At 31.5% G+C, this 20862-nt stretch overlaps 2 protein-coding genes across 2 annotated transcripts; one reads left to right on the forward strand and one right to left on the reverse strand.

Annotated features, from left to right (window-relative positions):
• The first annotated feature begins 5051 nt into the window (after nucleotides 1-5051).
• On the forward strand, nucleotides 5052-6334 carry LOC112737737 (uncharacterized). Its single transcript, XM_025787801.3, has 2 exons — nucleotides 5052-5427; nucleotides 5528-6334. The coding sequence occupies exons 1-2, from the start codon at nucleotides 5209-5211 to the stop codon at nucleotides 6173-6175; spliced, it is 867 nt and encodes a 288-aa protein (XP_025643586.1). The 5' UTR covers nucleotides 5052-5208; the 3' UTR covers nucleotides 6176-6334.
• A 7264-nt stretch (nucleotides 6335-13598) lies between these two features.
• On the reverse strand, nucleotides 13599-20504 carry LOC112737745 (calmodulin calcium-dependent NAD kinase). The gene is made up of 9 exons (XM_025787809.3): nucleotides 20354-20504; nucleotides 20075-20260; nucleotides 18632-18855; nucleotides 18452-18513; nucleotides 18136-18357; nucleotides 17796-17922; nucleotides 16832-17154; nucleotides 16063-16207; nucleotides 13599-14045 (listed from the first exon to the last, which is right to left on the reverse strand). The coding sequence occupies exons 1-9, from the start codon at nucleotides 20502-20504 to the stop codon at nucleotides 13791-13793; spliced, it is 1695 nt and encodes a 564-aa protein (XP_025643594.2). The 3' UTR covers nucleotides 13599-13790.
• Between the last annotated feature and the right edge of the window lie 358 nt (nucleotides 20505-20862).

Below are 20862 nucleotides of genomic sequence, written 5' to 3' on the forward strand. Positions count from 1 at the left end.
AAACTTTAAAGAAATTTTAGAACAATAGATTTTGAACGAGAGAGAGCAGAACACAAAAAAAAAGAAAGAAAGAATAGAGAAAAGAAAAAATAGAAAACAGAAACTAAAATTGAAAAATAGAGAGAGAACTAATACACACACTTCTAAAGTTACAGCAATAACGTGTAATATATATATATACACACACAAAACAAAGATATATATGACTGTCCTACACCAAGACTCACTCAAAACAGAATATACCACTAAATAAAGTCAAACTAACTACTTCTCTAATCCTGTTATGAATAAAGATTTAGAATTTTTATCTTTTCTCCTTTACACCCCCTCAAACTCAAGTATGGTCAAAGAGCAACTCACAGTTTGATCCTCAATCTCTCAAAGAAAGTAGTAAGGATATCTACAATTTGCTCAGCACCTAAAATGTGTACAATATGTAGAGAGTTGTTCCTCAACTTATCTCTAATAAAGAGGACTATGCTCAGGTTATCACAGAAAATTGTAGGAGGAATCTCCAGAGGGACATTTAGTTCATGAAAATTTTTTACAGCCAGACCAATTCACTTTCACAAGCCGCCAAGCTCTTGAATTCCGCCTCTGTAAAACTCCTACTTATAATAAACTGCTTCTTACATGACCAAGATACTAGATTAATCCCAAAATAGACACAAAATTCAGACACTGACCTTCTATCCTCAATGTCAATAATCTAGTCTGAGTCTGAAAACGCATAAAACCTTGTATCAGTGCTTTTGTGAAAGAACAAGCCAAGTTCCTTCGTTCCTTGCAAGTATCTGAGGATCCTTTTGCATCTTTCTAGTGAGGAAGAAGAGGAACATGTATGAATTGACTAATTTTTTTAACTGCAAAGGAGAGATCCAGTCGAATAATGGTAAGATATTACAAGGAACCAATCATAGTTCTAAACAATTTTGAATCTTCAAAAGCTTCAACACCTGAAGATAAAAGCTGCAAAGAAGAAATCATTAGAGTTGGCATAGGAAAAGCCTCTCCCATGCCTTCTTTGGACAATAAATTTGTTATATATTTTGTTTGAGACAAATGTAAGACTCCATTACTTGTATGTTGGACTTCAACACCCAAAAAATAATTTAGAGTTCTTAAATCCTTCAATGAGAAAATATTATCAAATTACTTAATCATAGAATTTATATGAGTAAAATTATTTCCAGTTATAACAAGATATAATCAAAGAATCTATAGTTATTCGAATAAATAAAGAATTATCAAAATTAGCACTTTTAAAACCAAACTGATTCAAAGTCTTACTTAACTTCAGAAACCATTTTCTTAAGACTTGTTTTAAGCCATAAAGGGACTTGTTCAACCTACAAATATGAATATCACTCTGTTGTTCAAAACCAATAAGTTGGGACATGTAAATAATATGTTGTAAATCTCCATTTAAAAGAGTGTTGTTGAAATTAAATTATCTAATGACCCCATTTTTAGAGAGAGCTATACTTAAAACTAATCTAATGGTAGTAAGTCAAATAACTGAGCTAAAAATTTGTTTAAAATCAAATCCCTCTTGCTAATAAAATCCTTGAGCAACTAACCTAGCTTTATACTTTTGAATAGACCCATTAGATAGTCTTTTAATAGGGTAAACTCATTTGCAACCAATAATTTTGGTATTTTATGGTATGGAAACTAAATTTCAGGTTTTTGTTCTCATAAGAGCATTATACTCTTCAATAATAGCTCTATACCAATGTGAAATACTAAGAGCAACCTTGGGAGTTTTTGGTATATAATCTGCATGAGAAATACTGTTAACAGTAGCAGTATAAGTCTTTGATTTAGAATGTTCAATTTTAGACCTAGTAGCCATAAGATGAATATTATGAGATTCTTTAATTTGACTTAACTTAGTATGTTGAGTTTTACTTTGCTCAAGAGATGGAAGTATAGGAGAATCAGTAGCTAAAGGGAAGAATTAAAATGCTGACTGTTAATGTTAGTATCAAAATTTTGATGATTGTAAGTATCAAAAGCATTAGAATTATGATTGGCAATGACAATATCATTTTGGGAAGTAAAATTAATAGCACAATTATCAATAGAAGTAGTAGTATTAGTATTATTTTGTAATAATGAAACAGGAATCATTGAAGGATAAATAATGCTTAATACTTGATCATTACTATCAGGAACTTACGAAGAATTCTCAAAAAAAGATTTGTGAAATAATTCAAGATATGAAAAGTCAAATTTACTAAACTTCACATGCCTAAATGCATAAATCCTACCAGTAGAATCAAGGCATTTGTAGCATTTATAATTTATGGCATAGCCTAAAAATAAATATTTTGTGGGATCTAGATTCAAGTTTATTGTTAGAATAAAGTTGCAGGATAACAAGAACATAAAAAATTATTATATGATTTCTGATATAATAAAACTTCATATGATGATTTATTTGTCAAAACAGAAGTGAGTAATCTATTAATTAAATATATTGAGGTAATAATAGCTTCATCCTAATAGATTAAAGGCATAGAAGTAATGGATAGCACAAACAAATTCATTTCAATGAAATATTTATGTTTCCTCTCTACACAGCTATTTTGCTTAGGAACATAGGGACATGAAAAACAATGTGAAATGCCTTCTTGTACCATGAAATTAGCAAAAACAAGAGATTTGTATTCACCTACTTTATCAGATTAGAGTTCCTTGATTTTACAATTAGTAAGGTTTCCATGAAATTTTTATATTGTTTAAAAATATATAACACCTGAAATTTGTTAACAAGTAAAAAAGTATAAGTATACCTACTAAATACATCTTTAGAAGTCATATAGTATCGATAACTAAGATAAGAGACAATAAGACATGATTTCAAACATCACTATAAATAAGTTATAAAGATGCATCATACGATGTATTAAAATCAGAAAAAGACTGTTTATAAATTTTAGTTTCAGCATAATTTTTATTAATCTTAAAAATTGAATCAAAACTGAAACTATTATAAGTTATATTACATTGATCGAGAACTAATTAAACTATTTTAATTACAGAATAACTTAAATATTTGTGTCACATATCAAAATTAGAATAAAAAATAAAAAAACATAAAAAATATTAGGAACCAATGAAGATTAAGGCACATCAACATTTACAAACTAATAAAGACCTCCTCTTCTCTAGCTAACAACAGAGAAGAATATAGTGTTACATTGACATAAGAACACAATGGTAATTGGGGTTAAAAAAAACACCCTAACATTATGGATATGTCGTAATTTAATTTGTCTTTATCTTAAATTATAACAGTTTGCTCCATCTAATATTGACTATGTATGTACAATGATATTGTATATGTCATTTGTAAACTCTAGAAAGCAGAAGATTTGCATCCCTTTTAACTTGCAAAAATATATAGACTGTAAGACAAGTCGGTGCTAATCCTTTTGTATTAATTTAATTAATTTGGAATAAGTATTATCAAGTCACCGACTATGTCAGTGCTTCAAAAATTTCTAATAAATCAATATTATAAAATAAACTTACTTCATGATAAACATAAGACACAAGCCAACAAATTTGTGAGTATATCATGTCATACGGTATGGTAAGAATATAAGATTATATTACACAATCCTTTTGATATATCATGAAGTCTATTCCATTGTGGGAAGCACGAATGAACTTTCGAGTTAATTATATTTTTGGAATTTTGTTGGAGTCAAAACTTTATTAAGAAGAGAGAGTTATAATTTAGATCAAGTCATCAAGAACCTGGACAAGAAGTGTGTATCCCATTTTTATAAATGAATAATTTGGAATTTAACCTCAATCCTTGTCATATGATCCCATTATTTTATATTTCGAAGAACAAAATTCTGAATTTATAATGGGAAGCTTACTTTTTCATATGAACATTATTATTGCAATAATCCAATAGTCCTTGGTGGGTCTCTAAGCTATGAGCTGTTCTAACGTGCACAAATGATTTGATATTTCAACTATGTAGAGAACTAATGAGAACTCAAAAAAAAAAAAAAAACAGTGATCAATGTTAGTTTCAATGAATCTCCTTGAACTCTTAATCCAAACCAATCTAAAAATGTTTTAAGTGTTACTTTTGGTAGGATGTGTCACACCACTTTCATCATTCATATTAAGTGATTCATATTATACTTAAAACTAATTGAGAATAACAATTTGTGTCTAATTCAACTGTAAATTGAATCAAATTTGTGGAATAATGTCATGAAAATAATACCTTGGCACCCAAACTACAAGAAAGTTCTGTAGAACAAAGACTTGTTACTTGCACTTTGAATTTGATACACATAAGATGGACAAATAAGAGCTATAAAACCTTTCTTGTGAATTATAATGTTTTAGGATTAAGCATAAGCTGAAATTAATCATCATTTGTTTGCTACAACCTTGGATTTTTGGAAGCCAATGAAATTTCAACCATAATAAATGTGAAAACCACACAGTGATACACATAAGTGAATACATGTTCTTTGGTAGGAGTTGTTCAACTTGACTAACATTCTAATTACAAGTTCCTTACTCAAATCTAATCAGATTTTCATGATTCTTGATGCATTAGAATCCTCTGTTAACCTATTATTACATGGTGTAAATTGATCTCACCTATTACCAAATCATGGACCTTAATTTTGTTTAAAACCATAATAACATCATGAGAAACACTAGTCATGACCATTGTGCCTTCAAACCCAAAATTCTCCAACACCACACAACCATTCAATACGCTAAGATATTCATTAGAAAGCTCATAAAATTTTCTACAATGCTCAAAAAACTTCATTTGAATCCGAAAACTATACCCCAAGTTATGATCAAATAAATCAAGGTGAAAAACACACCTAAACCAACCAATAGCACCTTTAGAACCTCATTCAACTTTCCATCTTAGCTTCCTTCACGACTCATCTTCAACCGTTAATAAATCCCCATCGAACGGTTCAGATTCAAACCCAAACTAGCCACCGATCCATGTGAAGTGAAATTCCACCAATCAAAATCAAGTATTCGGATCCTCTCCTACACACTCATAACTATAAAACCCATCAAATTTCCACCGCTTTTTATCACAGGGAAAAAAAAAGAATTTCTCACAGACCGATCCATTTCTTCATAATTTCCCCAAATTTCTCTCCTAACCCTAATCAACTTCTGAATTCCCAAATTTCGACCATGTCGTCGGAAGAGCCCACTGTTGTAGTAGCACCACCAGCTTCGGAGCCAGCACCCGAACCAACCACCAACACCGAGCCTCCTCAAGAAGACAAAACTGAACCCGAACCTGCTGCCGAAGCAACAGAAGAAGCCACTAAAGCTAAGAAAACCAAGGAGCCCAAACCTAAGAAGGCTTCCAAGCCTAGAAGCCCACCGACTCACCCTCCTTACCAAGAGGTTCGGTTGCGATCCTGAAATTCTCTTCAATCATGCAATTTGATCTGAAATTTAGATTTAATTTTGATTTTGATCCTGACGTTTTTGTTGTTAATTACAGATGATCAAGGACGCTATTGTTACGTTGAAGGAGAAAAACGGTTCGAGCCAATACGCGATTCAGAAGTTTCTCGAAGAAAAGCATAAGCAGTTTCCAACGAACTTCAGAAAGCTTCTTTTGTTCAATTTGAAGAAGCTCGTAGCTTCTGGAAAGCTCGTTAAGGTTAAAGGTTCCTTCAAGCTTCCGGCATCAAAGGCGCCAGCATCATCAGCGCCTTCGCAGGCAAAGAAGCCCGCGGCTACTAAGACCAAGACCAAGTCCAAGCCTAAGCCTAAGCCTAAGCCTAAGCCCGCTGTCAAGGTGAAGGCAACAAAAGCAAAGACAACCAAGACTAAATCGGTGAAATCAGTTTCAGCTAAGTCTAAGCCCAAGCCCGCTCCAAAGCCCAAGGCTGTGGCGAAGCCTAAAGCAGCTGCAGCAGCGAAGCCCAAGGCTGCTGCAGCTAAGACCAAAGCAAAGCCCAAGGCAGCTGCTAAGCCACCGGCAAAAGTGTCGAGGATGTCGACTAGGGCTTCGCCAGGAAAGAAGGCTGCACCTGCCGCAAAGCCTGTAGCAAAGAAGGTTGCGGCAGCGAAGAAGAGCGTGAAGCCCAAGAGCGTAAGGTCTCCGGCGAAGAGGGCTTCGGTGAAGAGGGGCGGAAGGAAGTGAAATAGATATATAGATAGATGAGGAGGCCCTAGTGGGCTTTTTGTTTTCTCTCTTTGTTGTGTAATCTTTAGTTTTGTATATGTTTTTTTAAAATCTTAATAGTTGAGGTGTCCTGTTTACAACTACATATCAATAATAATAGTATTAATTAATAAGTAATAGTAGCATATATATGGGCTTTCGGAATTTCTCATTTTAAGATTTTGAAGAAAACTGGTTTATGTCGGTGATAGTAATGTCATATAAGTTATAACCTTTAATTTGTTTATTAAATAATTTAATTTGGCATGATATTATATATAAACTAAAATTCGGTTTAGGGAAAGGAATCGATGATCTTTTGTAATTTTTGAAGCTTAGGGAAAGGGTCTTTTCGTATTCATGTTAGATTGCTTACCATATAAGCCAGTTTTCATTCATCTATGAACATTATGTCAACTAATTGGACAATCATAATTTGTCGCTTGTTATCTTCAAATGTAATTTACTGATTTTGAGAGAAAATTTTGCTTTAAATTGTTCTTTGCTTTCATTTATCTACTGGAATATCAACGTGCCTGAATTTAAAAATAGTTATCCAAGTTTAATTAACACTCGCTAGTTGTGATTTGAAAAATATTTTTTTCGATGCTTTTTTTATAATTTGAAAATCTAAAATATCTTGTATCAAAATTTTGCTTTTATTTTATACATAAAATATATTATCAAAATAATATCTAAAAATTTATATTGCTGACAAAAATAATTTTAAAAAATATTAATAAGTAAGTTTTTAAAAAATTTAAAATACAATTAAATATATTATATATTAAATATATATGCTAAATAAAATTTTAAAAAAATTTAATATAATTTTTTTATAAACATTATAAAAAAAAGTTTTTTTATTTTAAAATTTTGATAATTTTATGTTAATTGATTTTTTTTAAAAAATTTTATTGTAAATAATCATATTATTTTAAAATATTAAAAAATATATAGATCAAATTTTTTTTTCTGAATTTTGTGTGTATTTTTTAAATATTATTCAAATGTTATCATAAAATTCAGATTAAATTAATAAATTTTTTGTTAAATAAAAAAGTTCTTTTTATTATTTATAAAAATTAAAAATTATAATATTTATTGATTATTTTATGATATTTTAAAATTATTCAATAATTATTTTACTGATAATATTTTTTAAAATTTGTGTGAGGGTCTAAATTTTTTGGATATTAATTAGTAATTAATTCTTATACATAAGTTATTTTAATTTAATAAATTATTTTATTGTTTATTCAATTATAAAATTGTTTTTATTTAAGATTGTTATTAAGACTTCCAAGTAATAAGTTAATGTAAGTACTTTGTTAGAATTAGAATTGATAGTAGAAAAAATAATTTTTGTAGCATTTCTATTAGTTTGAAGTGGAATATATACACATACACATGCACATATTAGGTTAACAAACTAATAAAATACTAACTAAATCTAATAGAAAATATTTTTTTATTTAAATAAGGTTAACTAACAAACTGCAGTAAATAAATAACAATCTTAACAAGTAAAGCAAGATATCTGCTAATACTCTATCTCAAGTTGGAGAAAAAATATTAATGATTTTCAAATTGCTGATTAAGTTCTTAAACAAAGTAGGCTGCACAGTTTTTGTTAAAATATCGGTAAGCTGATGTTTTGACTTCACATGCATCAACTTCATAATACCTTCTTGTACATATTCCCAAGCAAAGTGACAATTCATTTCAATATGCTTGATACGCTTATGGAATGTGGGATTCTCAGCAATGTGGATTGCAGCTTTGCTATAACAGAAAATGAAAGGCGAATCAACTTATATCTCAATCCCGAAGCAACCTCATAAACCGCACAACTTTAGCACTGACATTGGTAAGTGCTCGATACTCTGCTTCAGCCATGGACCTCGAAACAGTGTCTTGTTTCTTCGACTTCCATGAGATTAGAGAATCGTCATGGAAGACGCAATAGCCGGTAGTGGATCGTTTGGTTTTGGCACAGCTTCCCCAATCAGCATCCCCATATGCCTTGACCGATAAAGGGAAAGAAACCGAAAAAAGCAAGCCCTACCCAAGTGCAGCCTTCAAATATCTCAAAACGTGATAGACAGCATCCAAATGAGTAGTGCGAGGAGAAGACATGTATTGGCTCAGCTTGTTCACAACAAAGCAAATTCGGGTCTTGAAATAGTGAGGTAAAGCAACCTGCCAATCAACCTCCTATATTGTCCTGTATCCTCGAGCAAAATCCCATCAGTGATAGTAAGTTTTATGTTTGGATCCAGGGATATAGAGGCAGGTTTACAATTTAAAAAATCAGTATCTTCAAGCAAAGAAAGGGTGTAACTTTGTTGAGACAAACAAATGCCTTCCTTAGATTTTGTTATCTTCAATCTAAAGAAATATTTTAAAGGGCCAAGCACCTTAAGTTTGGAAAGACCTTACAAAGTTCGCTGAGTTTGGACAACTATATCATCAAGTTTACTAGCAACAATGATGTCGTCGACATATACAAGCACCATGACAAGTGAATCACATGTTCCTCTATAAAATAGAGAATAATCTAATTTGGACTAAGTGAAACCAGCATCAAGTAAAGCAGTGGAGAACTTGGTAAAGCATTTTCTCGAAGCCTGTCTCAAGCCATAGATTGACCTGTTTAGTTGGTATACAAGCTTCTTCCCCTGCTCCCCTTTGCTGGCATATCCCTGAGGTAGTTGCATATACACCTCTTCATCAAGATCACCATTCAAAAAGGCATTATTAATATTCAGCTGCAACAATTTCGAATTCTTCACAATAGCAACAATAAGGAGTAAACAAACAGTGGTGAGTTTGGCAACGGGTGAAAAAGTATTCTTATAGTCTACACCAATTTGTTGAGTGTTTCCTCTAGCAACCAAATGAACTTTGCATCTATCAACTGACCTATCTTGCTTGCACTTCACCTTATACACCCATTGAAAACTAATGCAATGTTTTTCGATCGGAAGCGGAACCACCTCCCATATACGGTTATTCTCCATAGCTTATAATTCCATAGCCATAGCTTGTTGCCATTGAGGATATTTGGAAGTTTGAGATAAAATTGGGGTTCATAAAAATCATAAACTTACCTACAATAATCCTTGTATGCTGGACTCAATCTCTCATAAGAACAAAAATGCACCATCGCCAAAGGATTCACCACATTGTTGCAATGGTAGTCTGCAAGATAAGTAGGCATCCTATGGAGTTTCTGACTTCTTCTCAAAGGCTGTGGGGTCTCAGTTTGTGGCTGTGTCATAATAGGAACAGGTGCAACTGGAGTAACGAGTTGAGGTGTAATAAGGGAAATGTTAAGTGGTTTAGGAAGGACATGATCATCAAAAGGATCAGGTAAGGAAAAATAAGTGTTACCAAGTTTGAAGGGGAAATTCAATTCGTGAAAAATCACATCCCTTGAAATAAATAACTTTCTATTCTTGAGATCGTAGAGTTTGTATCTTTGTAACCTTGAGGATAGCCAAGGAAAACTGTTGAAATGCTCTTGGTGAGAACTTGTTTCCAGAAGAAGGTAAATTCGAAGCATAGGCAAGGCATTCGAACACTTTCAAGTCATCATATGCAGATGCCTTATTGTAAAGTAATTGATAAGGGAGAGGAGGGAGATCTATTGATCAAAATGGCTACTGTAGCAACACATTCACTTCAAAAATAAATTGAAAAGCCGGATTGATAATAAAGTTCCTTGCCACATTCAAAAGGTGTTGATGCTTCCGTTCCACCATCGAGTTTTGTTGCGGTCGCTCAACACAACTGAATTTGTGGAGAGAACATCTTGATTTTAAAAAATCAGTAAGGGATAACTCAGGTGCATTGTCAGACCGAATCTTCTTAATCACATAGCTAAACTGAGTGTAAACCGTTGCAAAAAGTTCTTTAATGATGGTAGCAGCATCAGATTTGGTCTTCAACAAATAAATCCAGGTATATCGACTATGATCATCTACTAAAGTGAGAAAATACCGCTCCCCTAAATGTGTAGCAACGTGGTAAGGACCCCAAGTGTCGCAGTGTATCAATAAGAAGCATTCAGACCCCTGATTATTGTTGGAAACAAAAGGCAAATGTTTTTGCTTGGAGAAAGAGCATACGTCACACAGTGAATTTTTATTAGAAGCTGAAGAATTATAATTCAAAGGCAAATGCTGCAAAGCAGAAAAAGAAAGATGGCCTAATCTATAGTGCCACAATTTTGCACTTATTGCATTAGAAGAATCATAAATGGCTAACGTATTGTCACAATCGGCATTATTACATGTTGGTTCATTAACATTGACACCCTTAGTCATAGAAACTGGTATGTGTGTATAAACATACAATCTGTGTTTCAATTCACCTTTTCCAATCATCTTGGAGGTCAGGTGGTCTTGAATAACAAAACCAACATCAAAAAGAAGAATATAAAAATGCTGCTTTAACAACAAGGAACTCACTGAAATCAGGTTAATTTTGAATGACGACACATACAAAACTTCAGTGAATGTGAGAGTTTGAGATAAGAAAACAGAATCAGAAGCAAGTATAGGTATGCAAGTATGATTAGGGAGAACCACAAATTTATTTGCAAACCAAATTGAAGGTTTGAAATTGTCCAAAGTACAAGTCACATGACAAGTAGCACCAAAATCTAAGATCCAAGATCTAACTTCAAGTGCAAAAATTAAAGCAGCAGCGAAGAGTGTACCTTCCCCTGTGCTTGAAGCTTCAGTAGTGATAATAGGGGGCATTGTGGATGGAACTTGTACAGATACGAGTGATATTAATTGTTGATACTGTTAAGAAGTGAACTGAAGAGAAATGTCCTGACTTGTGTCCACATGGTTGACCTGAATTGTGGTTGAACTTTGCTTCTTGTAATTAGGTGGATAACCATGTAATTTCTAGCATTTATCCTTGGTGTGGCCGAGTAAACCGCAGTGAGCACAGAACGGCTTATCTTTCTTCCCTAGCCGGGTCTTGGAGTTATAATGTGTGTTCTTTACAGTGAAATCCAGCTGCGTCTCATTGCTTGTTGGAGGAGCAAGAGTCAATCCTCGTTGCCACTCTTCTTGAACGATTAGCGAGAAAACTTCAGAGATGCTAGGCAAAGGTTTCATTAACAGAATTTGGCTCCGAACTTGATAGTACACATCATTAATCCCATTAAAAAAATGAGAACATATTCCTCATCAGCATAAACTAAAAATTCACGAATACCACTACAATTACAGCGCACTGAAGGTTGAAAATAGCATAATTCCTCCCACACACAGTTTAGCTTAGTAAAAAAATTGGGAGACGGAGAGAGAATCTTATTTTAGATTGATTAACTCATTTTGCAGTTCATAGATTCAAGGACTGTTCTTTTGCTGAAATTGGTGACCTAGATTTGTCCAAATCTCATGAGCAGAACCAGCAAAGATCAAGCTTGATGCAATCTCTTTGGAAACATAGTTGAGAATCTAAGTGCTAACGATGTCATTTAGACGACGCCAGCAGAGCTTGGAAGAGTGAGACGCACCTTCCTCAGGTGGAAAAATCGTGCCGTCAATGAATCCAAGTTTGTTTTTGCCATTAAGCGCCATTTCCATTGATCTCTTCCATGAAGGATAATTGTCGCCGGCGAGCACTTGTGTGACCAAGACAAGGTTCCGTTGATCGGAGGAATGGAGCAGAAAAGGATCGGCTTCATCGATCGTCGCCATTGCAGAAAAAAATTAAAGGTTGAGGAGAAGGGAGAAGAGAATAAATAGAAGAAGGTTCGAGAAAAGATGAAAAGAGAAAGAGTCAAAGAAGGTTTGAGAAAGAGGGAAGAGAATTAGAGAAGAACATAGAGAAGTATGAGAAATTCTTCTGATTCTCTTTCCTCTTTCTACTAACCATGTTAGAACTAGAATTGGTACTAAAAAAAATGATTTTCTATTGCATTTCTATTAGCTGGGGGTAGAATATATATACATACACATATCAAGCTAACAAATTAACAAAACACTAACCAAACCTAAGAGAAAAGATTCCTCTCTAAATAAGACTAACTAACTAACTGCAGTAAATAAATAACAATTTTAACAAGCAAAGCAAAATATCTGCTAATACTCTCCTCAAGTTGGAGAAAAATGTTAATGATTCCCAACTTGCTGATCCAGTTCTTAAATAAAGTAGACTGCACAACTTTTGTTAAAACATCGACAAGCTGATGTCTTAACTTCACATGCACCAACTTCACGATACCGTCTTGTACATACTTTTTGTTTTATTATTTTGTAATAAATATTAAACATTATTTGGCATGCTTTTTATTTAACAATAAATAGATGAACAAGAAAGTTGTCCCCTAACAGGGAACAAATATTAGTATTGTTTTAATCACAAAACTAAGAATGAGATAGCGACCAGAGCCGTTTAAATTTAAACTGATTTAAATTAAACCATTCATCCAATTTAATATAAATTAAAAATTGATTAAAATCGCACTAATTTAGATTTAATTGCATTCTATTTTTTGCAAATTACGTGGATCAGATCGAATTTTGGATCTACATCTTAAAATCGATCAAATCCAATATAAATCAAACAATGTGCTATAATATTATTATTTTATTATTATATTTATCATATTACTTATATATGTTCAATTTATTATATATTTTTATATTATTCATGTATTATTATTTAATAAATATTTTATATTCAAAATAATATTTATTTATTTATTTTAACTAACTTATAATTTTATTTCTTTTGTTATGTTATTGTTGATTTTTTAAGATATTGTTGAGACTTGTTATGTTATTGTTGGTTATTTAAAATTTGATATTAAAACTTGTTATGTATATTTATTTTTTTTAATTTATAAAATTATAAATTCAATCTAATATAAACCGATTGAAATTAGACTATATTGGATCGGATTTTTTTAAAAAGATTATCCAATCTAAACTGCACTACAAATAAAATTAGTGTTCAAATCAAATAAATTTTTGATTCAAAATCCACATCCCTACTAGTGACTAGTGAGTACCTATGCATTTCTTTAAAAATTTCAATAGAAAGAGAAACCATGTCTTTTGGGTTTATTATTAGAAACAAAATCGTAGCCTTCTATTTGGAATTTCTTTATTTTGCATCGTCGAAAACCCAAGAAACAAGAACATCAAATAAAACTATAAAAAGCCAAAAACTCGCAGAAGTTTTTGTGAGTTGAATTGTTTGATTTTCATCAGATTTAACCGTCATTAACTAATTTAAATGCAGATGGTTTTATCAATTTTTCAGACGAACTAATCGGTCCAGTCTCGTCTCATACACATAACATGGCCTCCCATAATCACGCCATGAGAGATTGATTAAGAGATATCTTTAAAATTTTTCAAAATCGGTATATACAAAAAATGTACTTTCTCATATCTTAATTTAACTGCAAGCAAAAAAAGAAATGATACACTTTTCAAAATCAAGATTTTAACTATGTTGTTGGTGTAGTTTGTACAACATAAATTGAGTTTTGCTCTTCTACGAAACTCCAATAACCTATGAAATCTTAATTAAAGTGTAGAAGGTTGAAAAAACATTATCACTCCTTCATGAAGTTATCTTTGAGTCTCTCAATTTTTTGGATAGAATACTTAAGCTCTTGTTGGATGTTGAGCCTTGAAGGGGATAATACAATGTCTTTCCAAATTGATCCTGCTTCAAAAGCTGGATTAGGATGCTTGTAAAGCTCATATATGGATTCAGCATCTTCATTCAACCTTGCAACTCTCCTCAAACAATCAATTTCATCTGGATCAACAAGTAGTGTCTTGTCTCTATCTTTCCATCCTATCAACTTTACACAAAACTTATCAAGTCAATAGAGATTCACATTTTGTTGTAATGGCAAAGATGGAGGGAAAAATGGTGGATCCTAATTTCATGTTAGACAACCACCAATACCAATTAAAGAAATTAGATTAATATTCAAATTATTTCAATATGTCTAGGTGGTAGAAAAAAATGATCAAAATCACAATTTTGTGTCTAACTCATTTGTTGTGATAGTCATCAAAACACTATGCAAAAGTTATCTTAATACACACATCATGTGATATTCTTAAATTAGTTCACGAGTGATTTTAGATATAAATTTAGTTTCAATATATTATAAATGAGCATTTAAGTACTCGATGTATTATTATTTAAACTTCAAAGTGAAGTCATAATTGTGTTATTAAAATGTAAAGGTTAAAACTAAAAAGAAAAAGAATAAAAAAAAAAATAAGAAAAGAGAAAGATCTTTGATTGGTGAATGATTCCTTGGTGTAGCTCAAGCTCGACTCGTTAATAATCGAGCCTATTTCCTAAATTCAAGCTCGGCTCACCGAAAGCTCACGAGTTGGCTTGAGCTTACGAGCTGGCTCAAATAATAGAAACATAAATACATAATCTATAATTCTATATCAATAAATTATAATTTATATATTTTAAAAAATATTTAAAAAGATCAATTTTATATATTGTTATCTATCAATAAATTATAAATTTTTTATTTATGTCCTATATCAAAATTATATGTAAAAAATAAATATAAAATTTTAAATAATTAAGATCATTAATATATATATATATATATAATATTAAAAGTATAGATTAAATGCATATAGGATATGTGTATTAATAATTATATATATATATTCGAGTCCACTCACGAGCTAAGCTTATCCAAGCTCAAGCTCGGCTCATTTAATTTATGAGCTCAATTTCAAGCTCAAACTTGGCTCACTAGCTCACGAGTTTATCTTATCGAACTATTAACGAGTCAAGCATGAGCTAGCTTGACTCACTTCCAACCCTAGTGTTTCATCGTTTTGCATTAATGTAGTAGGTGCATAAACAAATTGATGGTTGAATAAAAGGAACATAGATTTGAAGGCTTTTTTTTCAATCAATGACTATATATATAGGTGTAGTCTATGATGGCTACAAGTTTTGGTGTTTATGGTGGCTATGGACTTCACAAAATGATATTTTCAACCAAATAAAACGAAAAATTGAAGCACGTTTCAGTTTTATTAATAAATAATGACATGTTTATGAGTGTAAATAAAAGAAAAAAATTAGACCATTTATCATATTTTTTGACAAAAAAATGATCTATCGTTTTCTCTCGTCGTCGGAAATGGAGTCGCTACCAATGCCCAAAATTTAAAAAATGATAGTATCTAAAAATACTTACATTGCATTAAATTTTTTTCTCACGTTAATAAATAATTATTTATATCTTTTATTTTTAATTAAAATAATCATTTTATTCTGCAATAAAAATTTTGAAGTCTAAAGTTATTGTTATTAATTAAATTTTAATATTAGTAAAGTGAAATTTAAAATTATTAAGTACAAAAAAGAAAAGTATAAGTAGATAATGAAAATATTAATGCAATGTAAGTATTTTTAAATACTATCATTTTTTAAATTTTGGGCATTGGTAGCGACTTCATTTCCGACGACGAGAGAAAACGATAGATCATTTATTTTGTCAAGAAATATGATAAATGGTCTAATTTTTTCCTTTTATTTACACTCATAAACATGTCATTATTTATTAATAGAACTGAAACGTGCTTCAATTTTTTATTTTATTTTGTTGAAAATATCATTTTGTGAAGTTCATAGCCACCATAGGCACCAAAACTTGTGGCCACCATAGACTACACCATATATATATAGTACCTAAAAGTTACTGTCTAATTACTAAAAAATATTAAAAAGTTAATTTTTAATTTAAAAATATAAAATAAAAAATTTTAAATATTTAAAATTTATTAAAAATGTAAGTAGAGCAAGACTGTAAAGAAGTTTGTGTGTACCTTGGGTGGGCCTTCCAAAGCATTGGTACTGTATAACCTGGCATTGTCTACTAGGTTACAATATGTCATAAATGCATCAGCAAACCTTTTGTGAGATTTTAATTGAGATTTCACTCTTACTCCTCTTCTACACATGATAGCTCTCCTGTGTTCCCATTTAAAATTGCTTATTAGCATAATTCATTTACACTGGAATAATCATGCCAGATTTAGTATTAAAAAAAAATTAAAATTATGACTAATTTTTCTTTGCTAGAAAAAGGAGTTAGATTTAGTTGTCTTCTGTTCTAAAATAAATATGCTTTTACTGTCTTGTTACATTGAAAAATTGAATTATAAAAGTTAATATTCAAATTCGTCTTTAAAAGATAATTCGGTCTTCAACTTGATTTCGAAAAGATTTTCTAATCATATTAATCTCTGAAAAATGATAACCGTAAGTCAAAGAGATCATTTTACCAGTTTCATGATAACGTGTCACTTTAGATGTCACGTACACACGTGTCACAAAATAATTGGTTGACGTGTTAAAAATACAACCAATCATTTAGTGACACATGTCATTTAACATGATTCGTCGTCGTGTTTCTAACTGACGAGATGATCTATTTAGCTTACGATTGTATATGTCATGTATTAATATGACTAAAAAACTTCTTTAGAGAATCAATTTAGAGAATAAATTATCTTTAACAAATTTGAGTATTAAACCTGAATTATAAATTAAAAGGATTGATTGAAATGGATGTAATAAGATTGTGAAACAAACCTTATGCCTCTAATGACGGCAAGGTAAGCATCACAAATTACTCCAACCAACTCTATTCTATATGGTTTTCTTTTTTTCCCTCCAACTTGTTCAGGTTCTTCATCATCAATAATTTCCCAATAGTTTTCAATTACAGATCCATCACTGTTCAACTTGTAGCCGACACCCATCCGGTAACGCTTCCGATGGACGTTTCTGGCCATGGTTATTGTTTGCACTACAAATGGTACCCAAGAGAGTGTTCCATCCATGATCACATCCCTCCCTTCATTTAGTGCAGTTACTAGGAGTGATGAGGCTGCATCTGTGGATGATTGGTGAACCTGTTTTCATCAATCATTTTATCATGCTAGAACCCAAACCATTGTCAAACTATGGGAAAAAAGTGCTAATTTTATCTAATTTTATGGCTAGAATTTAGGTTTTTAGGCGGACTAAAATGTTTATAATTTTGAAAAAAAGGCATGTATCTAATTTTTAAGATTGATCAATTTCAAATCATAATTTCGACTCTTTTTGTAAAAGTTAACTATATAGATGGTATCGTCTCTTATGGTAGACCAAGTGTATAAACAAATAATAATCAAGGTTATGAAGTCAAACTGGTCATTCAACATGTAGAGTTAGATGTTTAAAAGTTTAAAAATTCAACCGAGATTTAATCACTGTTGAATTAAATATAATAAAATAATATGTTTAGTAAGATAAATATATTTTCTAAACACGATTTTTTTTATTTTATTATTTTTAAACCATTTAATCACTAAAAATTGAAAAATCGAGCCAATTCGACCACCTAGTGTACTAGTTTTATGACCAATTTTTACCAAGAATGGGACCAATCTGGTAGCCGATTTCTGGTTAATTCAATCGAGGTTTGATTCTCAAAACTATGATAATTATAATTAAAGAAAAGTCTCTAGAATAAGTATGAAATCAGAGAACAATGTTATAACAATCTTACCAATTCAGCTGTTTGAATCATGTCATGATGCCCCCTTGAACTAAGGGCTCTATAGATAACATCTGATTCTTTGAAGGCATCTGCCTCAATGATAACAGCATTTCCTGCCGCTCCGGCCCAAAAAGGTCTGCACAAATTTCTCTAATTACAACCATTTCCATATGCACATAATAATTTATCTTATATAGAAAACTTATGCTTGTACTATTTTCTGTGTACATAACTATATCTTCTGTTACTTCTTATCAATCACGTTTAATACCAAAAATAAAAGATATAAAAACGATTTACAAAAATAGTACATATAACATTCTTGTTATGTATATATTTGGTGTCTTACTCTTTAAGAATGTCCTTGAGCACAGTGCTCTTGCCGGCTCCCATGCCACCACCCATGAAGAGAAGCACCGGGCTTCTATCGCTATGAGCCACTGGAGCCATTACTTCTGTGCATCTCGAGTCATCGGTTGTTACAAGTCCCATTGCTTTCATCTCTTCTACTAAAGTGTTAAAAACTCTAGCCACCTTCAAATTCTTTGTTAGCCTCTCAACCCTTTGTTCTCTGTATGTTCAAAATCCTACTATTAATTTAACTTCGAAAGGGGAGGAATAAAAATAATAGTAACACACACGCACACGCGCGCGTACACACTCACCTAGTTGCGGCCATAACTATGTGCTTGAGCTTCTTTTTTGCCTCATTTTCAGAGCTCAATATCTGCAATATAGGAAGGAAAACACTTAGTGGTATAAATAAACAATTCAAATGCAGAGGATTCCAACATTTTTTTTATGTATTCTCTTAGAAATAACTAAACTAAACTCTTCACTAAGACCTGACTTATCAATAGATCACCGTAGCTCCAATGGAATGAAAAGTAACTGAGAATGCATCTCTCAAACTCCTCCACAAGCTTCACGAAGAGCGAATCTGCATCCGGTTCGCCCTCGAAGAAGGCGTACATATCGTCTTCGCATCCGTCGGCCTTCCTTATGTATTCAGAAGCTAATTTACACAGATGAGGACAACTCCTCCTATCTTTGAACCCCATTTGCCTAGCTGCACCAAATCACAAAAATCAATAGTCCAATTCATATTTAGATTGATAGAAATGTACTACCTCATCTAATTGAATTTTTCATTATCTTTCACTGCCATTTATAGAAGGAGATTAAGTGTTAGCAGTACTTATTAAAAAATTTTCAGGGGAGGCCAAGTTAATTAATAAGAAGAAATAAAGATCTGAAACAAATTTATAAGTGATGTAAAAAATTTAGAGGCAGCCATTTCCTCGTATAATACAGTATAAGATCCACCATTGCTAAAGTTAATCACATAAACACAATATATTATTGAATATGTATCTTCTTGTCACCTTAAACTTTTAGAATAAGTGATTTTCTAACATAGTAGCAGAATTTCTCCAAAAAAAATTTAAAATTCGATCCTTGTTGACATGTTAATCTATTATGTTCTTGACAATTCACATTGTCTATATCATTCCGTCTCTCCTAATTGGAGGGAACTACACTAAATCCTCCAGTGATGGTTGTAAATAAACCAAAAGGTTAAGTACGATTTTGGTCTCTAAGGTATAGGTCGAAAATTTTTTTCGCCCGGTCGTCCCAAACCTTTTTTTGCATACAAAATCGTCCATAAGGTTTAACTTGGTTTTAAAATCGTTCTTATATCAAGAACCAAAATCGTATGGAGGTGATGGCAGAAGCGAAGACAGAGATGGATCGTAGACATGTTTTTCTTCTTCCCTTCCCCCTTCTTCTTTTCTTCCCTTTTTGCAGGAGCAGAAACACTCTTTTTCTCTTATTTTTTCTTTTTATTTTATTTTATAATTTTTTTTATTATGGATAATTTGGTCTAAAATTTTAATATTTAAGTAGAAAGAACGATTTTAAAACTTGGTTTTAAACCTTAGGAACGATTTTGTATACCAAAAAAGGTTGGAGACGAAAAAAATTTCGGCGCGTATACTTTAGGGACCAAAATCTAGTTAACCCTTAACCAAACTAAACTAAACTAAACAATTGGAGCTTCCTAATAAAACTTTTTTGTTTTCTCAAAACTCTAATCAGATACCACTAGCTAAGGAATCAAAATGACTATTTTAACCAATCCTACTTGGTAGTGGGGTGGTATACATATCAGCATTTATGGATCCATGTAAAAGGGTGTGTGAGTGTGAAGAGGATCATCCAACACAAACACAAACACAAACTCAAAATTTATGATAACTAATTTGATTTATGATTATTATTATTACCTACGTAATGAGAGAATCTTTCAAGCCTTGGAGTATGCTTGCCTGCCCTTGAAATTCTCAAAAGTGGCATTATCTTGCGATCTCTCATAACCTTGATCCGATAAGACATTGCCACAGCAAATATCAACCCAATTGATGAAGCCACAACGATCTGTGTAACGCTTGGCTTAACATTCCCATTATAATCTATAAAACATTTCAATTTCGATCAATCAATGAATGTGATGAATTATTAAAGAATGTGATGCATTATTCACTTTGTGTTAATTCATTACATACCTCTCTGCATTTCTCTTGGATGGAATTTATTACCAAGAACAAGAACAATGAGATAATGAAGGAATGTGATGAATTGATTGTGTTCTTGCGGGGTTTTTTCTCTTTGATTTCCGAAGAATTTGATTGTGGTGTTGAAGGAAACTCTATTCATTCCTCTTTCTTTGCCTCAATTCATTACGTACGGCTTTTGCATGCATTGTAAGCTAATTGACTTACACGTGTCTCAGAAATATTTTGCCTTTTGCAAAAATAAAATAATTTTCTTGCAGTATATAATTAATTTTTCTATGAATAAAAATTTAGTTATTATTTATTAATTATTTTAATTATAAATATAAATTTAATTTAATTTAATTATATTATATTATCTATAAAGTTGATTACAAATATAAATGTATAATCATTCTGCATTGTTATATATATATATATATATATATATATATATATATATATTTATTTATTTATTTATTAATGATTAATTAATAACTAATTTTTTATATAAACAGTAA

This window comes from Arachis hypogaea, chromosome 2 (assembly GCF_003086295.3).
Source record: "Arachis hypogaea cultivar Tifrunner chromosome 2, arahy.Tifrunner.gnm2.J5K5, whole genome shotgun sequence".
Taxonomy (NCBI): Eukaryota; Viridiplantae; Streptophyta; class Magnoliopsida; order Fabales; family Fabaceae; genus Arachis; species Arachis hypogaea.